The sequence below is a fragment of the Falco biarmicus genome, chromosome 7 (genome assembly GCF_023638135.1).
Source record: "Falco biarmicus isolate bFalBia1 chromosome 7, bFalBia1.pri, whole genome shotgun sequence".
Classification (NCBI taxonomy): Eukaryota; Metazoa; Chordata; class Aves; order Falconiformes; family Falconidae; genus Falco; species Falco biarmicus.
The window spans coordinates 54,021,355-54,044,015 of NC_079294.1; the positions used below are offsets into that span (position 1 = coordinate 54,021,355).

Genomic DNA, 22,661 nt, shown 5'->3' on the forward strand with positions numbered 1-22,661 from the left:
TCCATCTAGTGGAGAAAATAATTAATAATCTTGCAGAGGTTTTGGAGTGTATTTTCTTTATCAGGTTCAGGGGTTTATTTTTACACAAAATACAGCTCTTTTCTATGCTGTAAAAGTAGGGGTTTATTTCTGATTAAAAACGTTTTCCTTATAACATGGCTTGGTTTTAAAGTTACTGAGAATGTGAGAAATCTGGTTTTGTGAATATGGTATGTGTGGAGTGGGTGTTTTTATGCACCTTCCTTGCATTCTCAAAGAGTCTTTGAAACACTGACAGGATTATGTATGATATACTGTATTTGATAACAGGTTCTATAAGAACCAATAACATTAAACCAAGACATTAAGGGCAATTAAACAATTTGCTTTTATATATAGTAACTATGCACATGCACATAATTTGGCATTGGAATTAAGTCATTCATCTCATAGAGGTTTGATTTTAATAGTAATGAGAATGATTAGGGAAAGGAAGATGCAAATATTTAGAAACAGTTTTAACTCTTGCATTTTATGGCAATTTTCAGTTGAGAATTGTTCTCTGTTAATTAAATATTGTTAAAACATAATTTGACTGTGTAAAACACCTGATCTGCCAGTATTCTTTTTAAAAAAATAATGTATTTGTGTGTTATTGCTCATTTTTACATCTGCTATGAGTGTTCTGTCATTTAGTCTTTTTCTTACCATCTCAGTTTCTGTAATCACATACATGATCGTATGAAAAATCTTAGTTGTCAAGAAGTATTTCTAACCCTGTTGATTGTAAAGCAAAACTTCAAAACCTGAACAGACCACACCCTAACATCTTAGAAAAATGGGAATTATGAAGAATATCAACTTTTGTCTTTTTTAATCCAGTTATTTTAAACCATTTGTAACATTTGTAAGGAGGGAGATGGTTTACTATTTTTCAGTATTTAGATTCATCGTTACTTGAAAATAACATTTGCGGGTACTGGTGCCATCTGTGCACTGCCACAAGAGATTAATACTTGTGAATCTAAAAATTAGGTGGACAAGTACCTGAGCAAAGAATAGTAGAGACTTTCCTATCATCTTTATTCAAGACTAATTTTCTGTTTAAGAAAAAAAGCCACAAAACCCCCCTGACAGTATAAATGGGGATGGGTACATTTCTTCCACAGTTTTATGTATCTTTATATTACATGTAGAGAAACCTGAATAATCTCACTCATTTGCATAGACTGCCTATTTAACCTGACAATGAATGCTTAAGTACAGGTCCAAGGGATTTTACATGGCAAAAAAGAAAGGGGATTGGTTATTTGTTGCTCTAATACTGTTTTCTTCAGCTTCTTCTCTCTTCCTTTTTCTCTGCAGATGAGAACTGCAAAGATAAATACTACAATTGCAACGTGGTGGTCCAGGCCCGGCTCTGTGTCTACACCTATTACAAAACAGCCTGTTGTGCATCCTGTACACGTGTGGCAAACAGACAGTCAGGGTTTCTAGGGCGTAGATAACAAACACTCTTCTCAAAGCGGCAATGTCAGTCTTCAGATGGAGCTTGAACAGTGTTACTGTTTCGACTACAGCAGGTTTTAGCTTCTTTAGAGATGGTTTTTTATATCGCTGAATACATCGAGACTATGGTTAAATCTCACACCCTTTCAGTTACAGCTATCGCGCAGTTATCTTTTTTTAAATGTTTGTTGTAAAACCGTGATCTTTTTAAAGCATTAATTTTTAATAATACTATTCTTTGCACCTGCTCATCAGATAATTATTTAAAGAACATACCAGCCTTAGAATTGTGAATTTAATGAAAATTAAATCAACCACAGGCAATTACTGGAAATATTTGACCAGTATGGACGCAGCTGCTGCAGAGCATTTGGTATTTTGGACTGCCTTAAATTAGATTACTAAATCGGTGAACGATGCACATGAGAAAAATGACTTCACAAAGAACCAGACCCTTAAAAACCCATTTATCATCAGTTTCTTAGCACTCTAACATATATTTTTAATTACTTCACTCCATTCATAGTAAATTAAGAGTCACTGTTAAGCTCTCTCAGTTGTACTTTTAACTAACTTCCTGTCCTCAGGCAGCACATATATATACACTTGACTGCCAAGAAGTGCCTTTATATTTAATTCATAAACTCTTGAAGTTACACTTTTCTAATTTTGTATGGATTTTAAAATACATTGCCTACCGGAGTGCCATTAGTGTCTAGCCCTTTAAGTCTTCAACAACTGCAGCTGTCAGTGAGGCAGATTTACCAGAAAGGTGAAGAGCCTTTGCTGGTATAAAAACCAGGGATTGTTTCCATTGGCAAGGTCTTTTTCCTGTAGCGCAGTTACTTCAGTGAAGTGGTATCTTGCTTAATGTCTTGTCTCTGCACTATTGCTTAACAACTACCGTACCAAAGGACTTTGTCCAGACATAGTCTGGATCTGTCACCAGTTTCTCAAACAACCACCAAAGGATGCAGGCCTCGGTGCTTTCCAGTAGTCTGTTACTCTTGGAATCAGGCAGCACTATGAGTGTAGTAGAAGAGTATACTCATCTTTTAGAAGAGTATACTCACCTTTTTTTTTTTCTCTTTTTTTTCTTTTTTTTCTAGTCCATCCTGCAAATCTGTTCATCCACTCGCTTTTCAGCTACTCAAGAACGGCTCCAGACTTAGAGCTGAATATAGGTGGTGATTTTTCATTTCTGCAATTACTGTAGTCAGCCTTGGGACTTGCTAAAAGCAAACAGGATGTGCTGTGCAGTGCAGATGAAAATTTTTGCATTATCTGCCCATTTTCTAGCCTTCATCTGAGATGTCTTTCAAATATGTAAATAAGTCTGAGGGAAAAAATAAACACCTCTGCTTATTCAGCTGCTTATTACAGCATATTGCTTGTAAATTAGTGATACCCAATTATGCATCTATTTCTAAGGTGCCTGTTGCCTGAGTTGAAAAACAATTTTAATAATGTGTGTTCAGTCACTCCCAGTGATGCGATATAACAGTGATTAAGGTGTCCTGCTACTCATGAAGAGCCGTGTTTGAGCCTCATTGTGTATTCTTGGTACTGCTTTGGTGGAGAGGATGTAGAAGAGAGAATGGAGCACTGGGAGGCAAAGGTTGCTGGGTGTGTTACTGGGCACATCGGTTTGTGTGCTGGAAGCTACAGGAAAGTGGAACTCCGGTCGTCTAAAAGCTGCCTTGGATTAACAGAAACCTTAGATTTTTTAATCAGGTTACTTGTGAAAAATATATTTTGGACATGATGAACTGCTACTGTTTGGCTAAGTGAAATGAAGAAGTGTTTCCCCTAAAATTTGAAGTTACTGTTTGTGATTATAAACCAATAATGTCACCAGCTGTTTCTGTACACCTTAATTTGGGCTTTTTCAGTGTAATTAATTGATATAAAGCTGTTAGAAACAGAAATGCTAATTAGATTCATGAACACAAGCAAAAGGTTTTCTTTCACAGTCCTATTCCCTTGTATTATGAAGATTTATCCATGAAGATAACTTATAGATCTGTGATCATATTATATTCCTTATATTCTTGACCAAAGAATGATATGGAGAACGTGCAGCATAAACAGCTATGGAATCCAGTATTTGTAAATACAGATTTTCATCTGAATATCTCATTGCAGCAAGTCTTGACACACAGTATATAACTTTGCTGTTGCCTTTTTTGTCCCAAGGAAGTCTATCCTGTCAGCTTGAGGGAAGTACCTGTTCCATAAAAAGGCTTTCTGAAAACCACAAGGCAAATGGAGTGCAGAGAGGTAATCAGGTTTGCAGTCAGTTCATAGAAAATAATCTGCTTGCACACGCTCCGGACTGTGAGACAGTCAGTGACTCAGCACATAGATAGGCCATCCTTTTATAAAATATATTACTTTGCTCTGGAATATATGGCCATTGGGTTATTTTATAAAGATTATCATCTTCTGGGCCATTAAGGTGCCACTAAAGTAAACAAGAGTACATGGGAGCTAAAATATCAAAGAATAAATACATACATGTAGCAATATAACCCTATATTATGCCTAATGTATACAGCTTTGTGAATTGAATGCAGTGAGTTACGGTTATACAAATAGTACCTTTTTTTTTTTTTTTTTTTAGTAAAGGGACAGTTTTCAGATGTACCAGATAAAACAAAAAAGATTGTTTCACCTAATTAAACATCTAATGGTAAGGAAGCTGCCAGAATGAATGATAAGGAAGCTGCCAGAATGTTGCTGAACTTGAGTGTAATCATTTGTTATCTCTTCTCATGTGTCAGCGTAATCATAATAGCTGTTCCTGCAAAATGAACTAATGCACCCTTCTTTTCAGCACTTTGATATACTAATATCCACACAGAATAAGTTCTATGCTACGATTTCACCATCACACAAAGTGCGCTTTTGAAATTGGGACAGTAGCAAATGTTTGTTTTAACAGAGCAGTGCACCAGTTTAGGGTGGTGCCTGCAGAGGGCCTGATTTTACTTTCACCGTAAATCAGAGGTGGCCTTGCAGTAGCCTTAGAGCAGGTGTAAAACCAGTATAAGTAAGAAGTGATGCAGGCTTCAGAGTCTGAATGCTTTAATTTATTTTCCTTTTATTTTAATATTGGTCAAAATCCTGCAGAATGGTGGGAAAAAATACTTCCTTGCCTTTAAGATTTTCACCTTACACAATCCAGACTACGTGTAGGAAGACTGCTGTAAATTGTTGATTTAAAGTCTAAGCAGTCTAACTACTTCTAGGGGTAAAACCCACATGCAGCTTTCATGTCTTGCAGACATGCAGCTGGCCAAAATCTGCTCCGTCCAGAGAAGGCTCTGTGTCTCAAAGCACTTTCCTTCTAGAACTGAGGGCTGCTGGCGCCGTTTGTCACGTTCTCCAGGGTCCATCAGGGTTTGCTAGCTCCTGTGCAATGTCAGAGCCAAGCGTGTGTCGGTAGAGTTGCTTGTGTCCGGTGATTGCGTGCCAGGTTAGAGCATTTACTAGCAGCACTGAATTTGTGGAGTTCTCCCTTTCGCTTGCTAGCTGAGAAGACTGAGGAAGGTGGTGTGGAGGCACGAGGGTTGCTCCTGTGGGAATGACAGTGTCCGACGTGGCCAGTGATGAGGAGGTGGTATTTACTTTAACATCTCTGACCTTCAGTCCCCCAGGGTTCTGAATTAGGGAAGGGCTCGTTAGCAAGCAGTTGGGTGCTGGGGGGTGCGGTACAGGAGACATGGGTGTTCTTGCAAGCCTGCTAGCTTTGAAGTCCAGCTGTAGTGCATGCCCACGGACTCAATGCAGGACTACCTTAGTATCCCTGCACAGGGAACTCGTGTCTTCCTCTTTACAAACATAATACGTTTTCTTTTTTCCCCAATACTTCAGCAAATGGAGAACTTTCTGTATGAACAAAGTAGTGTTTAACATCAATCTTGTTTGTTAGATCTCACTCACATGACAATGTGGTGCAGTACAGAATTTGACCCTTTTATACACACACACCCCCCACCCCAATGTGTTGCAGAGCTTGTTAATGGCATGTTAATGCAAAGACATATTTTAGGTTTCTTGTTCGTAGACTTGATAAAAGTGGTCAGTATAGCCCTGAGTCAAGTGAGTACATGCAGACCGTGTGGGGCAGCAGTATTGCCAGGACCCTGCTACTTACTTTTCTTCTGTAGAGTCCTAGAAGGCGCCAGTGGTCACCACTGAGGGAAGATGGAGGTAGGTGCTAGAAACAGCTTGTGGCTAGTAAAGGCCAAGTTATGCCTTCCTGAAGGTGTGTATAGATCACTGTAAGTAGTAAAATGTGCTTTCCAGGGCTTTGCTTTTTTTCATCCTCATCCTGACCTTTCCCTTTTACACCCACAAGTGTTCCCCTCATCCTCTTATCTCACCCCCATCCCTTTGTCCTTTGGGCAGCAATACTCAGTTTGGTCAGAATTACTGAAAATGCTGAACTGGCCATTTGGTTGATAATAGCTGCGCTTATTTCTAACACAGGTTCTTAAGAGAGCTGTATTTCTGCCAGTCACAGTGGTGGGGGTGTGTGTGTGTGTGTGTCCCTGTTGGCTAGTTTTAAATGCATAGTATTAAAATACCTGCTGAATTAACTCCTGTGCAATGAACCTGTGCTTGCACAGCTATTGAAGTATGTAGTGGCCCTTCATTCTCACATCTAACATCTACTGCATAAAAAAAGATAATTATTCTCTTCACACTCAAAAAGGAAAAAAATCTGTCTACCTGATTTTCTTGAGACACTTAACATCTCTGACTTTTTAAAAGCTGTTCTGTGTTTTGGGCAGATAATTTATATGTGTGTCTGTAAATGGAACACAAAATGAGATTTTGAACACTGAAAGTAAGCTTCCTCTATTCCTAAACTTACGGGGATGGGGGGGTGTTGGATACATGGGCTGTTGTTTAGAGAATGGAGTAAAATCATTATTTCTGTATCAGAAATGAAAAATCATCCACTCAGCATTTTCAGTGTATTTTAAAGCAAACTTGTCATCATTAAATCTCAGTAGTGTGGGTGAAATTCAGACCTGGTGAAAGGGAGAAAATTCCGCTTAAGAGAACTCACACCATACCCGAACTCAGCTCTTTGCTTCTCACCTTTTAGCAACCCGAAGTTCTTAAGAATGCAAGTACCCAATCTTCTATATCCCCATTTACTATAATGGGTTATAGATAACCACCACTATATCTGAAGAGGAGGGGAGCTTAATTTTGAGAAATCATTGACCTTCCAGCAACAGTCTGTCACTGCTGCTTGCTCTGAACTGTTCTGTCCGTGCCGTGTTTGGGTCTCTTGAGACCAGTGGCCTTGGCAGAGGTTGGGTACATATGAGCTTGCGAAGTCCCATCGTAGTCACTCAGGATCTATGTAGAGGATCAGGAAGGACCGGAGACAAAAGAAAACCCTAACGTTTTTTAATGTGTATAAAATTGTCTACTTGACCCTCATAATTGATTTTGGCAGAAGGATATACTTTATTATAACTTATTTTGTTGTTATTTGTAAATACAAGATGTCTATGGGAAATATGTAATTCTGAGCTGTGTCTATGGAACAAGCCACTGCACCAAAATATTTCAAATATTTAGAATAAGCAGATTTTTTATTAAAAGGGACCTAATATGTATTTATTTACATATACCATTCAAATTTTGTCCAGCTCTTTCATTATACTAACCCAACTTTTTAGGGAATTTTATAACACAGGTATTACATATATATTTTTTATATATATGTCATACTGTAAATCCATAATACAATTTTCTAAACTTTCTGATTAGCCAGTTCCTTGAGTGAATTAAAGGGGGAGAGTATAGGCAGATTGCTTTCTGACTCGTTCAGGAATATGTATCCATGGCAATGCACCTGAACCAGAACTGTACAGCATCCTTTTCATATTGTATACATTTCCTCTTTGATGAAAAAATGTTAACTATTTTTGTTTATGACTAATTTATTTTTTATTATTGTGAAAAATAAAGTAATTCAAGATTAATTTATGTGACGATTTCTTTCTTGTTTGGTCAATCTGTTCTTCCAGAGCATCTTGGGAATTACGAACTGGTATCAGCAAGGGTAGGATGCGCTGCGGGACGCCTTGCCCAGCTGTACAAGCAAGCAGGATGTAACCCCTTGCAGGAGGCTGCACAGCCCGTGTTACAGCCGCGCCGGGGTGGTCGCGCCATCCTGGTAGGCTGCCCCTGAGCACCCTGCCCCACACAGCGGAGAGGTGGCTGTTTCCTGGGGGTCTGGCTGTCAGGGCCTGCTCATTTCCTACACCAGTTTGCTCCCGGTGATCCTCAGCCTTCCCGTCGGCTTGCAGCGTATGGCTCCATCGTGTCCCCGCACCGACTCAGTGAAGGATGCAGTTTGCATTTTCGGCAGCTAGGATGCGATGGCCATGGCGCAGCGATGCCTTGGCTGACCTGGCCTTCCCAGGGTTGGAACCTTGCGATTGTTTGTTTGTAATTGCACGTAATTTTTAGGTAGTGCTTTACCAGAGAAAAATTAGCAATGTAGCAGCAAACGAATCTAGGTGTGGGTGCAGGTGAGGTGTACTCGTTTGCTCGTTCATGTAAGGGTTAAGGTGGGTATCGGGAGCGCTGAGGGAGCAGGCGGCTTCTGGGGTGGCAGCTGTTGCAGGGTGGCACCGTTTTGCCCGCTCTGGCATAACCAGCACTGCAGATGTTCATTGCACATTTCCTAACAGTTGCACTGTAAGTACGTGACATTCCAAGGGAGAAAAACAAAACCTTTGCCCCAAAAAGTTTCAGGTGTTTCGACCTCTCACTTGTGCTGTTAGGATAAGTCGGGCACAGTTGGGGAGAGGCGGCAGTTCCCGTTACGTTTAGCTCCGGATTGATTTGGAAAGGCCCGGTGAGGCGTGCGGAGGCGGCCGGGGCGGGGCGGGGCGGGGCGGGCGCTGTGGCGGGAACTGTGGTGCGCGCGGGGCGGGCGCTGTGGCGGGGCGGGAGCTGACCCCTGCGCCGCGCTGAGGGGAGCCCGGCCCGGGGAGCCCCGGCGGCGGCTCCGTGCCCCGTACGCGGCTGTACGCCCAGGGCACCGGGCGCGGTGGTGTAGGACGGACTTGGCCCCGCCATCTGGGGCAGAACCGGGCGTGCGCGCCCACGGACCAGCCCCGCATCCCCGCCGCGGGGGGGAACCACCGCCTGGCTCCCTCAGCGCTCTGCGGGCACCGAGATGTGCGTCTGGAAGTGTTCAATAGGGTTTAAGAAAAAGTAGAATTTGAATTATTAAGCCATAAAATTACACGGTAACAAGTTCCTTGTTGCTCTCCCACGTGTTCTCTATGTTTAGAATAAAATTTCAATGTAAAATTAGGAGTCCTGTAGCATATGGTGTACTCCCCCCCCCCCATCTTTGTTGGGAGCGGGATGGCCAGAGGTGGCCATGATACCTGTGGTGATTTGTCACGGCCCTCAAGCCTGAGTAGCATGAGAAGGATTCTGTATGGCCGGATGCCACCTCCAGAGTGTGTTCACCACTTGCCATGATTTGTGCAAAGACCAGTCTAAAGGTAAATAAATACAGAGACTTCATCCGAAGTCATGTAACTTGTATGCTACCCTGCACTTATTATTTGTTGAGTGCAAAACGCTCATCATTAGTGCCTGACTCCACACTGTTGCCATGTTAAACTTTGTCAGTTCAGAATATTCTTATGCAAGCAGTCTTAGGTAGCTGTAGCAGCCACGTAGTAGTCTTAAGAGGAAGTGGGAACCAAAGGGAACCATTATCAAGAGTTTATTGATGAGGTAAAGCCAAAGAATTGCTCTTAAAAGAACCCAAAACCTTAATTTTGGCTGTCCACAGATGCAAGTTCCAATGAGGAATAAATAGAGAAGAGTCAGTGCTATCTTCCCATCCTGATTTCTAATACAGCTAGGCTGATGTAAGCATTGATTAAGAATCAGCTGCCACCTTTAATTGATTGGTTTGGGGTGTGGGGGTGTGTGTGTGTTATATACCTACACACAGAGAGAGAATGTAGCATAAACACCCATCCACAAAGAAGTGTAAAGCTCTTCACAGAATATTTGAGGTTGGAAGGCATTTCTGGACACCATCTACTACAACCCCCCCTCTGCTCAAAGCAGGCTCAGTTACAGCAGGTTGCCCAGGGCTGTGTCAAATCTGGTTTTTAGTATCATCCAAAGGTGTTTTTCTTACTTTCAAACAGAATTTCCTGTTTGTTTTTCAGTTTGTGCCTACTGTCTCTTGCCCTGTCACTGCACACCCCTGAGAAGAGCCTGGCTCTGCCGTCTTCAGTCCTTCCCATCAGGTATTTGGACACATTGATAAGATCCCCCTGGGCCTTCTCGCTTGGCCTCTCCTTGTATGAGATGTGCTCCAGTCCTTGAATCATTTTTGTGACCCTTCACTGGACTCCCTCTATTAAGTATGTCTCTGCCTTGTACTCCGATAGATCTTTGTGCTTAATTGATCTTGATGATTTATGCCTTCATGGTTTAAGTGAGTGCACACCAGACTCCCCTCTGCTTAGACATAATATAATCCAGCTAGTGGGAAACAGCACTTACTTTTGTGGTATACCTAGCAAAAGAGTAATTGATGAAAAAAGCATCCAGAATGAAGGCAGTAAATACATAAAAGATGTACTTAAAATGTGTACTTAACAGCCTAGTAAATAAGTGCTGAAAACCTTCAGCTTTTTTAGTATCTCTTCTTTTTTCTAAATTGACTGATTTTTTGTTTCTTTTTATAATCAGCAATATGCCAGCAGTCAAGGCTTTGGTTACAGATGAGGTATACAATAGTAAGAATTTTATCTTAAAACTCCCCAGAGGTCATGTTAAAAACACATAAATGCCTGGTTTATGCTGTTTAAATCTCTTATTTAACTGAATTACTGTTCATCAACTATTCCTTGCTACCATATTACAACATAAAATTTATTGCAATTATATATTAAACAGCTATTTTTAGTAGATGGGTGCTCAGAAGATTGACGTGGATCTTAGATTTTCTCTATGTCAAGACACAGAATGAGAATTTCTATATTAAGGTCTCAAATTTGACCTTTAGGAGTTGTACCCATACTGAAATGCCACTTCTCTTTGTTTTGAGCTTTTGTTTTCTGGTTTCCAAGGTGCATTCTCCTTCACTGAATCAGTCTTTTCCTGAGCAGTAGGTTAGATGGAAGTGAATAATTCTAACATGTTCCAAGAAGATGTCTCCTTTTGAATCCTCCTCCTAGATTTGCTACTAGTAGAATAGAAGGGAAATTGCATCCTTCTTTGTCTGCTGGTTTTGAAAATTCTTCTGTGCTTACTAATTTACATTTGTGTGAAACCCTGTGAGAGGCTTTTATCAGGGGCTGGTTACTTCTGACTTCTGTGGGAGTTAACGCTTGCAAACCTAAACTTTTTTAAGCTGAATTTGTCTCTAATAGAGGTTTTTTCCCCACATACTTCTCTTAAAGTTGAGAACACTTCTGTGTTTGACTAACTCAGATCATTTACATGCTAGATTGCTGTTGAAAATAAGACCTAAGTAAAATCGTGTTAGATCTTTAATTCTATTTAAACTGCCAGAAGAAAAACAGGCCCATTAGCTCCAGTGGTTCTAAAAAGCAAGGATTTTTTCCTTACAAAGTGATGTGGAGGCATGGCCAAATTAAGTCTGGGCGATGTTAATGCTCCTTACCAAGAACAAATTACTGCACATTAAAGCTTTTTCTCTCAATGTTTTTTCCATATGTAATGTATAAGAGAGGGGAGGAAAATGCTGTAGTACAACCCATTATTATTATTATTATTACCTTTTAAATTACTAGAAATCTATGTAAATTTTTTTTAGAAATGTATGGATTTCTAAAAACTTGATGAATAATATGGAACAGCTCTAAGTGAAAACTGATATGCAGTAAGTATAGGTGAACTTGGAACTGTCATCAGCGCTTCCAGTCAGCGCTTCCCCTGCGTGATGTGTGCCAAAAGGTGCTTTTTGCTCTGGAGACTTTGTAACTGGTTAGGGACAAATGTTCAGTCCTTACTGAAGCAGGGTGGATTCAAAGTGTAACAGGCTGCAGTCTGGAGTGTTGGTTACTGTTGGTGGTCTTCAGAAAAATGAAGGTAAGCACTTCATAGTTTCTTTCTCTGAACTGTGAATAATATTAAGATTGGACATGAGTTCTGATGTCTTCAACCAGGTGATTTCTGCAGTTGAAAGGCCTGAGAAGGTCTGATTGCAATCTTGCAATCTGCACCAGAGATCTTGGTAGGGAGTTGAAGCAGTTACTAAGTGGAGGAGAGGAAATACATGCACATAGATGTCTGCACAGCTTTGGAGATGTAGATAACTTCTGTTGATCTTTCCTTTGTTTCACTGGGCTGTTTTATTTTGTTTGTTCTCTGTTACTCATTTTTGGCTGGGATATATTGAAAGGAAAGTGAATATCTGAAGAATGAAAACTGACTGTCGGAAGAGGAAAAAGCCAATAGGGTACATCAGGATCCAAAAGTAAATTTACTCTAATATTTAAATAACTTTCATACTGCATGCCTACATATTCATTGTGTAATTTTGAGTAAGGCATAGAAAAGTAAATATTTAAAGTGCACATAGTATGAAATTAACGTAACGCGCCTGCACTGAATTTGCAATTACTAGGACATACATAAGCAAATGGATCAGAGAAGCATACCAGGAATTATCAATACAATATACAATATACAAAGATCACAATGTATGCTTTCAATTTAATTGGTGTCCAGCAACTGTAAAATCATTAGTCAGTCTGCACCAGACTGTGTCGTGGTTTAACCCCAGCTGGCAACTAAGCCCCACACAGCTGCTCATTCATTCCCCTCAGTGGGATGGGGGAGAGAATCAGAAGAGTAGAAGTGAGAAAACTTGTGGGTTGAGATAAAGACAGTTTACTAAGTAAAGCAAAAGCCACGCACACAAGCAAAGCAAACCAAGAAATCGTTCACCACTTCCCATGGGCAGGTGGTCAGCCATCTCCAGGACAGCAGGGCTCCATCACGCCTGACAGTTACTCAGGAAGACAAACACCATCACTCCCAACGTCTTTCCTCTTCCTTCCCCCAGCTTTATATGCCGAGCGTGACGCCACATGGTGTGGAATATCCCTTGGGTCAGTTGGGGACAGCTGTCCCAGCGGTGTCCCCTCCTGACTGCTTGTGCCCCCCAACCTGGTTGCTGCTGGGGACGGGGGGGAGAGGGGAGAGGCAGAAAGGCCTTGTCTGAACAGAAAGGTTCAGCCTGTAACTGAAACATCCCTGTTACCCACACTGTTGTCAGCATGAGTCCAAAACACAGCCCCATAACAGCCACTATGAAAAAAATTAACTCTAACCCAGCCAAAACCAGCACAAACTGTGATGTGGAACACAGGTAATCTTTCTCCAGTGTGGTAGGTAAGCTGGAATCTGAAAGTCCTATCTATAAACTGTACCTTTGAAATTCCTTTGATAAATAAATGCAAATAATATCATTCCCCCAGCGTTCCAGTATGGTTTTCTTGATACATATGTTTTTTCAAAAAATCTCCCCAAACCTTAGTGAAAGAGCCTGTGCAGTTGTGTGGATTGTAACTCCCTGGACTGTAGCATCTCTAGTTCCAGTTCCTGAATCTCAAATCAGATGACCGAAGTGGCAGCGGATGGCAGTGTTATACTCATCCAATGGAAGTCAGGTCCTTCTGGGATAGGGAACTGTCTGCACCAGTTAGTTATTTTTGCTTTATATTAAGATGTGTGACCAAGAGTCGGCCCTTGTGAGGAAGAGGTAGCAGCTATTGTCTGTGTTGCTCGGGCTATGGTAGTGGTAAACATGGAGACAGTTCCTACTTCCCGATTGAAATTACTAGCTGGTTTTTATGTTTTCACATTCCCCTGTGGTGTGAGGCTGAAAGAAAGCACAAAGTTTGCCAGGGAGAAACAATCGTTTTGCTGTTGTGTTATGGAGCTTTGTGAAGGTATCCTTCCTTACTCTGGAAAACTAAGAGATCGGTTCTAAGAATTTACAGAACCATGAATCTCATGGTTGGAGAGTAAATCAGCATAATTCCACTGAAACTAAGGGAGCTATGCCAGACTGCAGTGCCAGGCCGTCTCTGATCAAAAACATTTCTATTATATGAATGGATTTACAATTACCTGCAAGAGAATACCAAAACTGAATTAAAAGAGTGTTGCCCTGGGAAGTACATTAAACTGTGTATTCCTTCCCTTGGACATGACTGGCTGTTGCTTCAGCTTTGCACAAGCCTTGGAAGGGATGAACCTTCTGACTTTAGCGTAAAATATGAAGTTACATGGCGGTGGAAGAAAATGTTACTGGAGCTGAAGATGCTGCTTTTCAGCAAGTCTGAGGTATCCTCTGTTGTTTTTTTCTTAAGGACTGTTCACTTCATTACACCTCCAGAACTTTCAGATCTGAAGGGCAGTCTTCTCCCCCACACTGCTGCAGCTCTTTGCCTACAGTTTGTGACAGAACTATTGCTGCTGGTCTCAGCAACCAGTTGAAATAGCTGCTGCCAGTTCTAGTTTACAGTCAGGTGGTGTCAGACTACAGAAGGTACTTCAGATGGACAGATCAGAAGACCTACTTAGTTAAAACCAAAAAACAGGTAACAACAACAACAACAACAACAAAAAAAACCAAACCAAACCAAAACAAAAAAAACCCACAACCAAAAAAACGTGTTACTGTTTCTCCAAGAATCATCTAACATGCTTTTCCCACTATGTGATAATTTGTTTTTTACAAACAGTAGAGATGAGCAAAGGGCTAAAATCATCATGTACTGTTATTTCCACTGCAAGGATGTTCTCTTTGAACCATGTTTCCTGCTGTCTGAAAAAGTCTCTTGGCTTTCTTGTTTGTTTTGTGGAAATAATGATTCCTCTTTTTTTTACAGTTAAATTAAAGGTTGAATTTTTGTGGAAATGGTTGCTGTTGCTCTAGAGAATATGCTAAGGATACAGGCTGAAGAAGTAGCAGGAATGCGGCTTGTATAAAAAGACTGTCATAAATTCACTGGGTCAGGTGGGCTTTTAACTATGAGTGAATACTGTTTGTCTGCTGCAGATTAAGGGAAAAGAGAATTTGTAAAATCCTGTCCAGCTTAATTACAGAGAAGCAGCTGCCAGAAAAATTATTTTTGCTTGGTAGCTGAACCAACTTGCTCAGCACTGAATTTTGGCTAAGACTGGAGAATAAAATGTAGTAATACTTTATAGTTTCATCCTAGAGATTTGCAAGCGGTGTGCTCAGCTATATAAATGCACAAGTATCCAGTCAGACTTTTCTGATACATTTTGAGTCAAAAAATGTGAAGAATTGGAAGTCTTTAGCCGTAGTAAACCTTTATGCTATTTTAACAACAAAGTAGTGAAGGAGAGAACAAGGGAAAACATACATGCAGCTATTCTGCTAACTTGTGTATAGTTGTCAGTAGATAACCTTAGGAAAAGGTGTTTATGTGAGAGATTGCTTAAGAAAAAAAAGGAGAGAGGAATTTCTGTGCATGCTTCACATTCTAACACCTAGAACACAGTGTCCATCTTTGATCCTGTCAGCAGCAATTTGACTCACAGTTCTTTTAGTTTAAAATTGGAAGTCTTTTTACACTAAACTGTGATAACTGGATTCCTCTCCCCCCCCAAAAAAATACCTTTTTACATAATTATGAGAGGCATAATCTTTCTTAGCATACACAAAAAATCTTAAAAATGCCTTACTGGCCCTATCCTTTCTTCATGTAAATTGATAAATTAATGCTGTTGTACCAGCTCAGTAAGTACAACCTGTGGGACTTGGATGCAGAGCATAAAATACTTCTGATGTTATTAAGTAAAGAATGAGGGAAACAGATAATATGCGTGTGGAAGATTTGTAGGCAGTGGGCCAGTTTCTTAACTTCTTGATTCTTGCTGATGTATACTTATGTGAATATTCTACCTCCATGTTTTATGCAAGCACTTTTAAGGGCAAGATTGGAAAGCCAAATTGTGAGTTGTAACTGTAATCTGCAATCACTAAAATGAAATAAAATAGAGAAAGGTTGCATTATAAAATACTACATTTGTTAATGTAAAAATGTAGTAAAATGAAAAGATCAAATGCAAATTTGAGAATAACTGCTTCACAAAAAATCAAACCAAATTATTAATTACAGGTAACACTTCCAGCAATAACTTTTTTTTTTTAACCTGAGTTCATACAAGAGTAATGATTTCTCTCTCACTAGCATTGACAAGATGTATACTGAAATCCTGTGTCTTGTAGAAAGTATTGTTAGCAAATTGCAGGCAGTTTGTGAAGATCTGGGTTTTTTGCTCTATCTACTGTGAGCAATTTTTAATTTGATTAGGTTTGTTTATTCTAGAGGAGGAAGCCTGGACATGGATTTAATGGTCCACAGTGTGAATTTATTTTAGGTTTTCGATGTAATTATTTTGATCATTAGGTGGCTAGTGATCAATAAGAGAGTGTTGCAAGGTTAGGGGGGAAGAGGTAATTTAATTTTCAAGAAGGAAGATTACATTTACCATGTGTAAATAACAGAATTATTTTCTGACTGGGAGGGATATGCTGGAATTGATGTAGGATAAGGATAGTTTATACAGATGTCTATTTTTGAATCTTGCCTCAGGACAGGAAGATCGACTAAGCAGTCTTTTGAAACATGTTCTTGACTGAACAGTACAGCAATAATGGTAAGAATAATAAAGTGATTCTGTTTGTCTTGGGTGTTCGGTATCCTGTGAAACAGGGAATAAGCTGTGCTTAATTTTGAGAAATAGGCCTGTCTGGAGTGGGGGAGTTGCTGACAGAGCAGACTATTTTTTTGATTGGGGATCTGGTGGGAGTGGGTAAGTAGGTGAAATTTGTATACAACCTCTCCTTGCTGAGATCATCCAATTTCTTTTGATTTTGATGAGCTCTGAATTGAGTACCTGTTTCTGTGCTGCAGAACAATAGTTTAATTGTCATTCAGCTGGATTCATATCCCACTTCTGGTAAGTGTTTTTGTTTGGTGTAGGTTTTGTTTGTTTTGGGATTTTTTTAATGAATAAGTAATTTTAAAATATTTATTCATGGGAAGTGCATTCTTTTATGCATTCCCTAGTTATGAAAAGTGGATCCTCCAGCCCTGTATATTTTGGAGACCTCTGTTCCTTCTTATGTACAAGCCCTTGTCCTTGGTCATGCTGGAGTTGAACTCAGATGTCTGGGCTGGGTAACCACAGGCTGAAGTTTTACTTTAGGTGTATTTGTTTTTCCAGCCAAAGGCCTGTATTGCTTAAAGCCACTCTTCTCCACTCATTCATTCTATCAGCTTTCTTGCATACCTGCTCCCTAATTGCATCCCTTTTCTATCTTTTGCAGGCTTTAAGCTGTTTCACTTAAATAACATGCCTTCACAAATTGCTAGGATACGCCATTCTCTAGGTGTGAATTTCTACAGTGTTACATGAAATTACAGACTTTCTTTTCTGTTGCGAGATTGCTGCAGTATCAGAACCTTGAGTGTTTTAACATAGTTCTATGGTTCCTCAGTTGCCATTTCTCCTAGAGTTGCTTCAGTAACATACTGAAATTTAACAGTAAATCCCCTGTGATTAGGACTGGTTTTAGCAAACAGGCTGAAGCACTTGCCTGTCTACATGAGCAATGACTGATCAGACCATGAGTGCTATAAAACTCACTTGCCACTTCTGCCATTCCTTTTCAGCTTCTGCTGCTGAAAACTGGTGAGTTTTCTTCTAGCAATGCAGAGGGAATAACTGCCTTCCCCTTCCCCTGCTTCCAGCTGTAAAGTTGTCGTTTCTTCACATTAACACAGTATCAGTACATCTGGCATCTTTTGAGTCCTCTGTTGGAAAGACATTGTATATAATTCAGCATGAGTCTTCTCGGATTCATTGATAATAATGCCAGTATAGCTGCATGTGATAGAGCATTTGCATCTTTCTTATCTTTATCACTTAGAGTACGAATGCAATAAAACACTTGAAAGTAGTTGTCAGCTAGTTTGCTGCTTTCAGTTTGCCTCTACAAGCTCTTAGTATTCTGCAGAAGATGCAAAGTCACTTTTACTAAAGGAGAACAGTTTTATTTTTTCAGTTGAAGTTTATTAATATTTATTGGAAACTACAATCTGTCACTCTCTGAAAAAGACTTGAAGAGTCTTGGTAAGTATTTTCATCATGTTCATCTAGCTATCGTGGGACGTTGTATTTAAACACGTGTATTTCAGTTACTTACCCACATTTTGTGGTTTAATGTGCTTTAATAATCTGCATGGTGATATTTGAATATGCTTTGAACTGCACAGATCCCAAGCTCTGCCTGCGCTCTGGATGCAACCATTCTTTTTTTTCTGCAGTTATCACCAACAACAGAAAAGTTGAATAGGAACTTAATTCTAAATCTTAGATCCTTTTCCTTTCAGAGCCTGCTCATACAGAGCACCTGTATGAGAAGGTCACTTCCCTTTTGCTTGATGTAGATGCATATAGTCTGAGGCACATGTAGCACCTGAAGCAAAGTGCCTTTCATTTTCAGAGCATTGCAGTATGATTTCCAAAAACTGGAATGTTGAGAGCACAGATTCTTTAAGAGCACCTTGCCCATTTTGTAATGAAGAGACTTCACAAGTTCTGTTGAACTAGTGGAAGAGACTAGACCTGTAATAGTTCTGTCAAAGGGCTGTGGGAGTGCTGAATCTCCGCAGAAAACCCTCTCTGCCACTGATCCAGATCACTTTTGCTAGGGAAAGATTCTAAACAGGGATATGGATCAGGTAGCTGATTTCTATTTTCTCCCGATTTGGTAATAATGAAGCAAATATAACACTTCTCTTCCACATAGAAATCCAAAGTATAGCATGCATGCCCAGTGTACATGAATAATTTTATTAATCTGAGTCAGATTTGTAACACTGCAATGTCACACCCACCTCACCAAAAAAAACCCCAAACCAAAACAACAACAAAAAAAAAACCCAACCCCCCAAAAAACTCAAAACCTCTAAGGTGCTCTCACTTTCACAAGATTTTCATAGGAATGATTACATATTCTGTCTCTCACAAATTCCTACCTCCTGGCTATTGTGTTACAAGTGGTGAGAACATTGTTTGAAAACAAAATGAAAAAATAAATCTCTTTTGAAGCTGTTAACAGATATACTCAGAAGTTGTAACAGTTCAGGGACAAGAACTTGCTGTGTTATACATTGCTTCAGGAGACCTTCACTCAGTTTCCAGGCTGTACAGAGAAAAATTCTGCCATGTGTCCAGCGCTCACACACACTATGGGAAGCCTCTGGAAGACTGAAGGGCTGGGCCTTTCCATGTCTTTCAGCACAGCAAATGATCCAAAGAGCAACTTCTATAAATACTACAATTTCCAACTGCAGAGGTTTCTTGTCCTTTCCTGTAGATTCCTTGCCAACCTTTTCTCGGTTCTGAAGCAGAGATGGTTCTGCAGCCAGCGTGCACTTGAATAGCCCTTTGAGAGCTGTACTAGGCTTCTGTTGGCTTTTATTTGAACTTCTGAACCGACAGATTATTTCAGCAACATTTGTAGAGAAACATTGCCTCTTGCTGTTGCTTGTCCTTTTCATTGTTATAACAACATAATAAAAGGAGGTTGTGGCCAATGTCTAGTCTAATACTTATACCAAGATTATCACATTGCTACGGAACACTGTTTTAAAGAATGTCTTCTTTACCTTGGAGCACAGATGACAATGGCTCAGCAAAACTTTTTGACAAAGGGGATATACATTTATTTGCAGATTTTCCGACACAAGTTTTGGCACTCTTGTGTCTGAAGAAGTTGTATTAAGAAAATAATAATTTGTCTTTCTATCAGATGATGTTGAAACTGAAGTGTAGTTAATAAATCAGAAGTGGGCAAAGTTCCATTCAGACAATCAAGTTTACCAGAATTACTGTGCTTTGACAATATTCAAGTATTAAATAGGATATTGGAAACTGGGGAAACAACAAGGGAAAATATTTATGTAAAACTAAGGGATGCAAAGTTACAGCTGGTTTAATGATAATGAAGTTCAACCAAGTACTTGATCCTGACAGATATGTCAGAATGTTGCTACAGCATCTTTGCGCTTTTGGAGAACGTTAATGTTAGTTGGGGTGTTTCACTGTTCCCTTTTTCTCATAGATATTTTCTGGTTTTTCATTAACTGTATTTTTATGAAATCGCTTAATTGATAATGTGATGATACCACTAATTTCAGCTGACTTCTACCAAGACATCTTAAAATTAAGAGTTACAAGTGCATGCCTTAGAATGTGTAGCATTTTTGTAATCTCATGAAGAATGTTGTATATAGAGACTACTCTTAAGTGAGCTTGGAGCTTGTTAATACAATATCTGTTTCCATTACAAGGTGGCTGTGGTGCAATGGTAAGAGAAAGTACTGGGCCCTGGAAGTTGTCCAGCAAGAGAACAATTAATATTTTTTTTTGGTTTTTTTTTTTTTGTTTACGGTGAGTCTTTTGACTCTGTTTGAGACAAATGCCACAGTTTGGTAATATAATTCATTACATTTGTCAGGTACAGTAAGGTACAGCAGATGGATGCACACCAGAATTTCAAGGAATTTAAATGCTTGCTTGCTTGAGGTTGTTCTGGAGAATTCCTAGTCTGGAGATATTTTTTTTTTTAAGCAAGATATTATTTTAATTAAGTTTTTAGTAAGTTTTAAGAAGCAGCTGCAATCGGTGGCGAGTATCTGAATGAGCTCACAGTGATGTTCCTGAAGTACTATCTCATGCTAATTATATATTCATTCCAATATGCTGCCTACTGGTGATGAGTTTACTACCAAACATAACGCCTACATTTTCAAACTGGTATGAGTTGCAGCTGTGTTACTGTCTACACAGTTAAAAATGTATTGTTGTGATCTTCCTTTGCAAATGAAGAACAATAATGATAATAAACCTAAACATTGTTTTCTTCATTTAGAAAAAAGGAAAGCTGAATCCTAAATACCTTTAGAATTTTAAACTAGTAAAATACATATTGTCCATAGTATACCTCGCCATTAAAGGCTCAGTTTTTTATGCAAGGAGTTTAACATCTGTAAGTCGTTCATGTAATCACTTATGTGCCATGGAAAGCAGAAAGCAATGATAGTTGCAGTTAAGCAACTGATAGATTGATAGTTGCAGTTAAGCTTCATTAACTAAGCATTTAATGCCAGCTGCTGAATAGGATTCAGGGTCTGCTTCCATTGCAGCCTAAACCAGTTGAACCCAGCTGCAATTGGTAGTCTTTATTTCTTCTAAAGGATTAACTATAAATCACTAGTGAATTTTTTCTTACATCTGTCTACAGCCATTTAAACATAAATATTCCACTGGAGTTTAAGTGCGTAGAACTAGGTCAGAAAGTTCCCATCAAAAAGATTGTGTTCAAGTCCCTTTCTTTGAGAGAACAACGTATACCTGCGCTTAGCTAAAAGCAGATCTTTTTTTTACAGGAGGGAAAGATAACTGACATGGTCTTCCTTCAGTAGCTAAATGTCACAGTAATGACTATGGGAACAGTGTAGAACTGGGAGGAGAGAACAAGGAAAAATATGATGGTATTATGGGAGGAGGACAAGAAAATCGAAGTGCTGTAGTCTATCTGGGGTGGAGGAATAGTGAAGAGATTCTTTGCTCTCATCTTTTATAGCCTTCTCCTTCAGCTTTTATGTGTACCTTAACCATTCAGACTTCTGCTTCTTTCATCAAAACAGCATGGATATTCTGTCAAAAATAATACTGCTTTATGAGGTATTTGAAAAAATGATAAATCCTTCAAATCAGCATTTTATTCTAAAACCTGCTTTGGTCTAGATTCTGCTCTAGGAACTCTACAAATACATCAAGTGGAGATAGAGTCTGTAAATGCCTCTGTAGTGTTCTCCACTTTCATAAAAGGCTTGGCTTTGATCCCAGTGCACTGTATGAGGTTAGAAGATTATTAGGCAGTTGAGTGTTGAATTAACTGAAATGAACTCTGGCAATTTATGCATGATACTTGGCAAAGTGGTATAAAAAGGAACATCAAACATCACAAGCTGAAATGCAATGGCCTACTGTTTATACAGACAGTGGTGCTTTCTGTGCCGCAAATATTTTAAACTATCCAAACTGTGCAGTATAATCTTCTAAATGCATAACCTTGTCAGACAGGGTAGAACTGGGTGTACCTAACAGAAACCGCCTTAAAAGAAACAGTAAGTAATAAAAATCAATATAGAAGACAATTCAGTGCTCAGTCCTGTTTGCTAGAAATATTTTGAGGATTTGTCAAGGCTGACAAATGATGAAATTATTTGGGCAATGATTGCTTTAATTAGTTTCCAAAATAAAAGAAGAGAGGTTACTGCTTATACAGTCATATTTCTTTTAAATAAGGAAACGTACTAGTCTATTTTTTTTTCATATTCTGATTATTTGCCGAGTCCACCTCAGATATATTGTAGGAAGTGGGTTCTCCGTCCACCCTGATGTGCCATTAATCTAAGGGTTCAGCAGCTGGTCAGTTTAGAAGTGTTTATCTGTGGCTCAGCTGTTCAGGAAAGTTGAATCTGGTAGTGCCATGAGGACTAAATTTAGGCTGGTGTTAAAGTGGAGTTTTATGCTTTTCTAGTACCTCTCAACACAAAGTTACTTCCATTTGGATGCACAATTCTCTAGGTACTTGAGAGCTGCTTTAGAGATCTAGGCCTTGGAGGCATGGCACTACCCCGGAGCTTCAGCTTAAAGTGCAAGTTCCTGACTCTCCTGACTGGGAAAATTGCAGTGGGTAGTGAATAAGCAAATCTGGACTTCTAAGGTGCAGGAATTGGGGAAAGTGAACTCAAACATCGGTACATGTTTGGAATGTGTCTGAGACTTCTAAAACCTAGAGAGAGTAACACTAGCATCTGTTACTTAATATTTATTTGATAGCAAGCCTTGTTAGGCACTGTAGAATTGACATACATAGCTGTATTAGTAATTAGAAAGGGCATTCTTTTCCATGTTGTCATTTATGGGTAGTGAAGAAGGAGAAAGAACAGAAATTGTGCACTAGTGATGTGTTTCTGTCGTGGTTTAACCCCAGCCAGCCGCTA

General features: G+C 39.5%; 1 protein-coding gene across 1 annotated transcript in view; it reads left to right on the forward strand.

Annotated features, from left to right (window-relative positions):
- Positions 1–7,499, forward strand: part of THSD4 (thrombospondin type 1 domain containing 4) — a 320,033-nt gene extending 312,534 nt beyond the window's left edge. The window contains exon 18 of the mRNA XM_056347267.1: positions 1,345–7,499. Coding sequence (XP_056203242.1) covers positions 1,345–1,487 — 143 coding nt within the window. The 3' untranslated portion in view covers positions 1,488–7,499. The remainder of the gene's footprint in view (positions 1–1,344) is intronic.
- Positions 7,500–22,661: the final 15,162 nt, after the last annotated feature.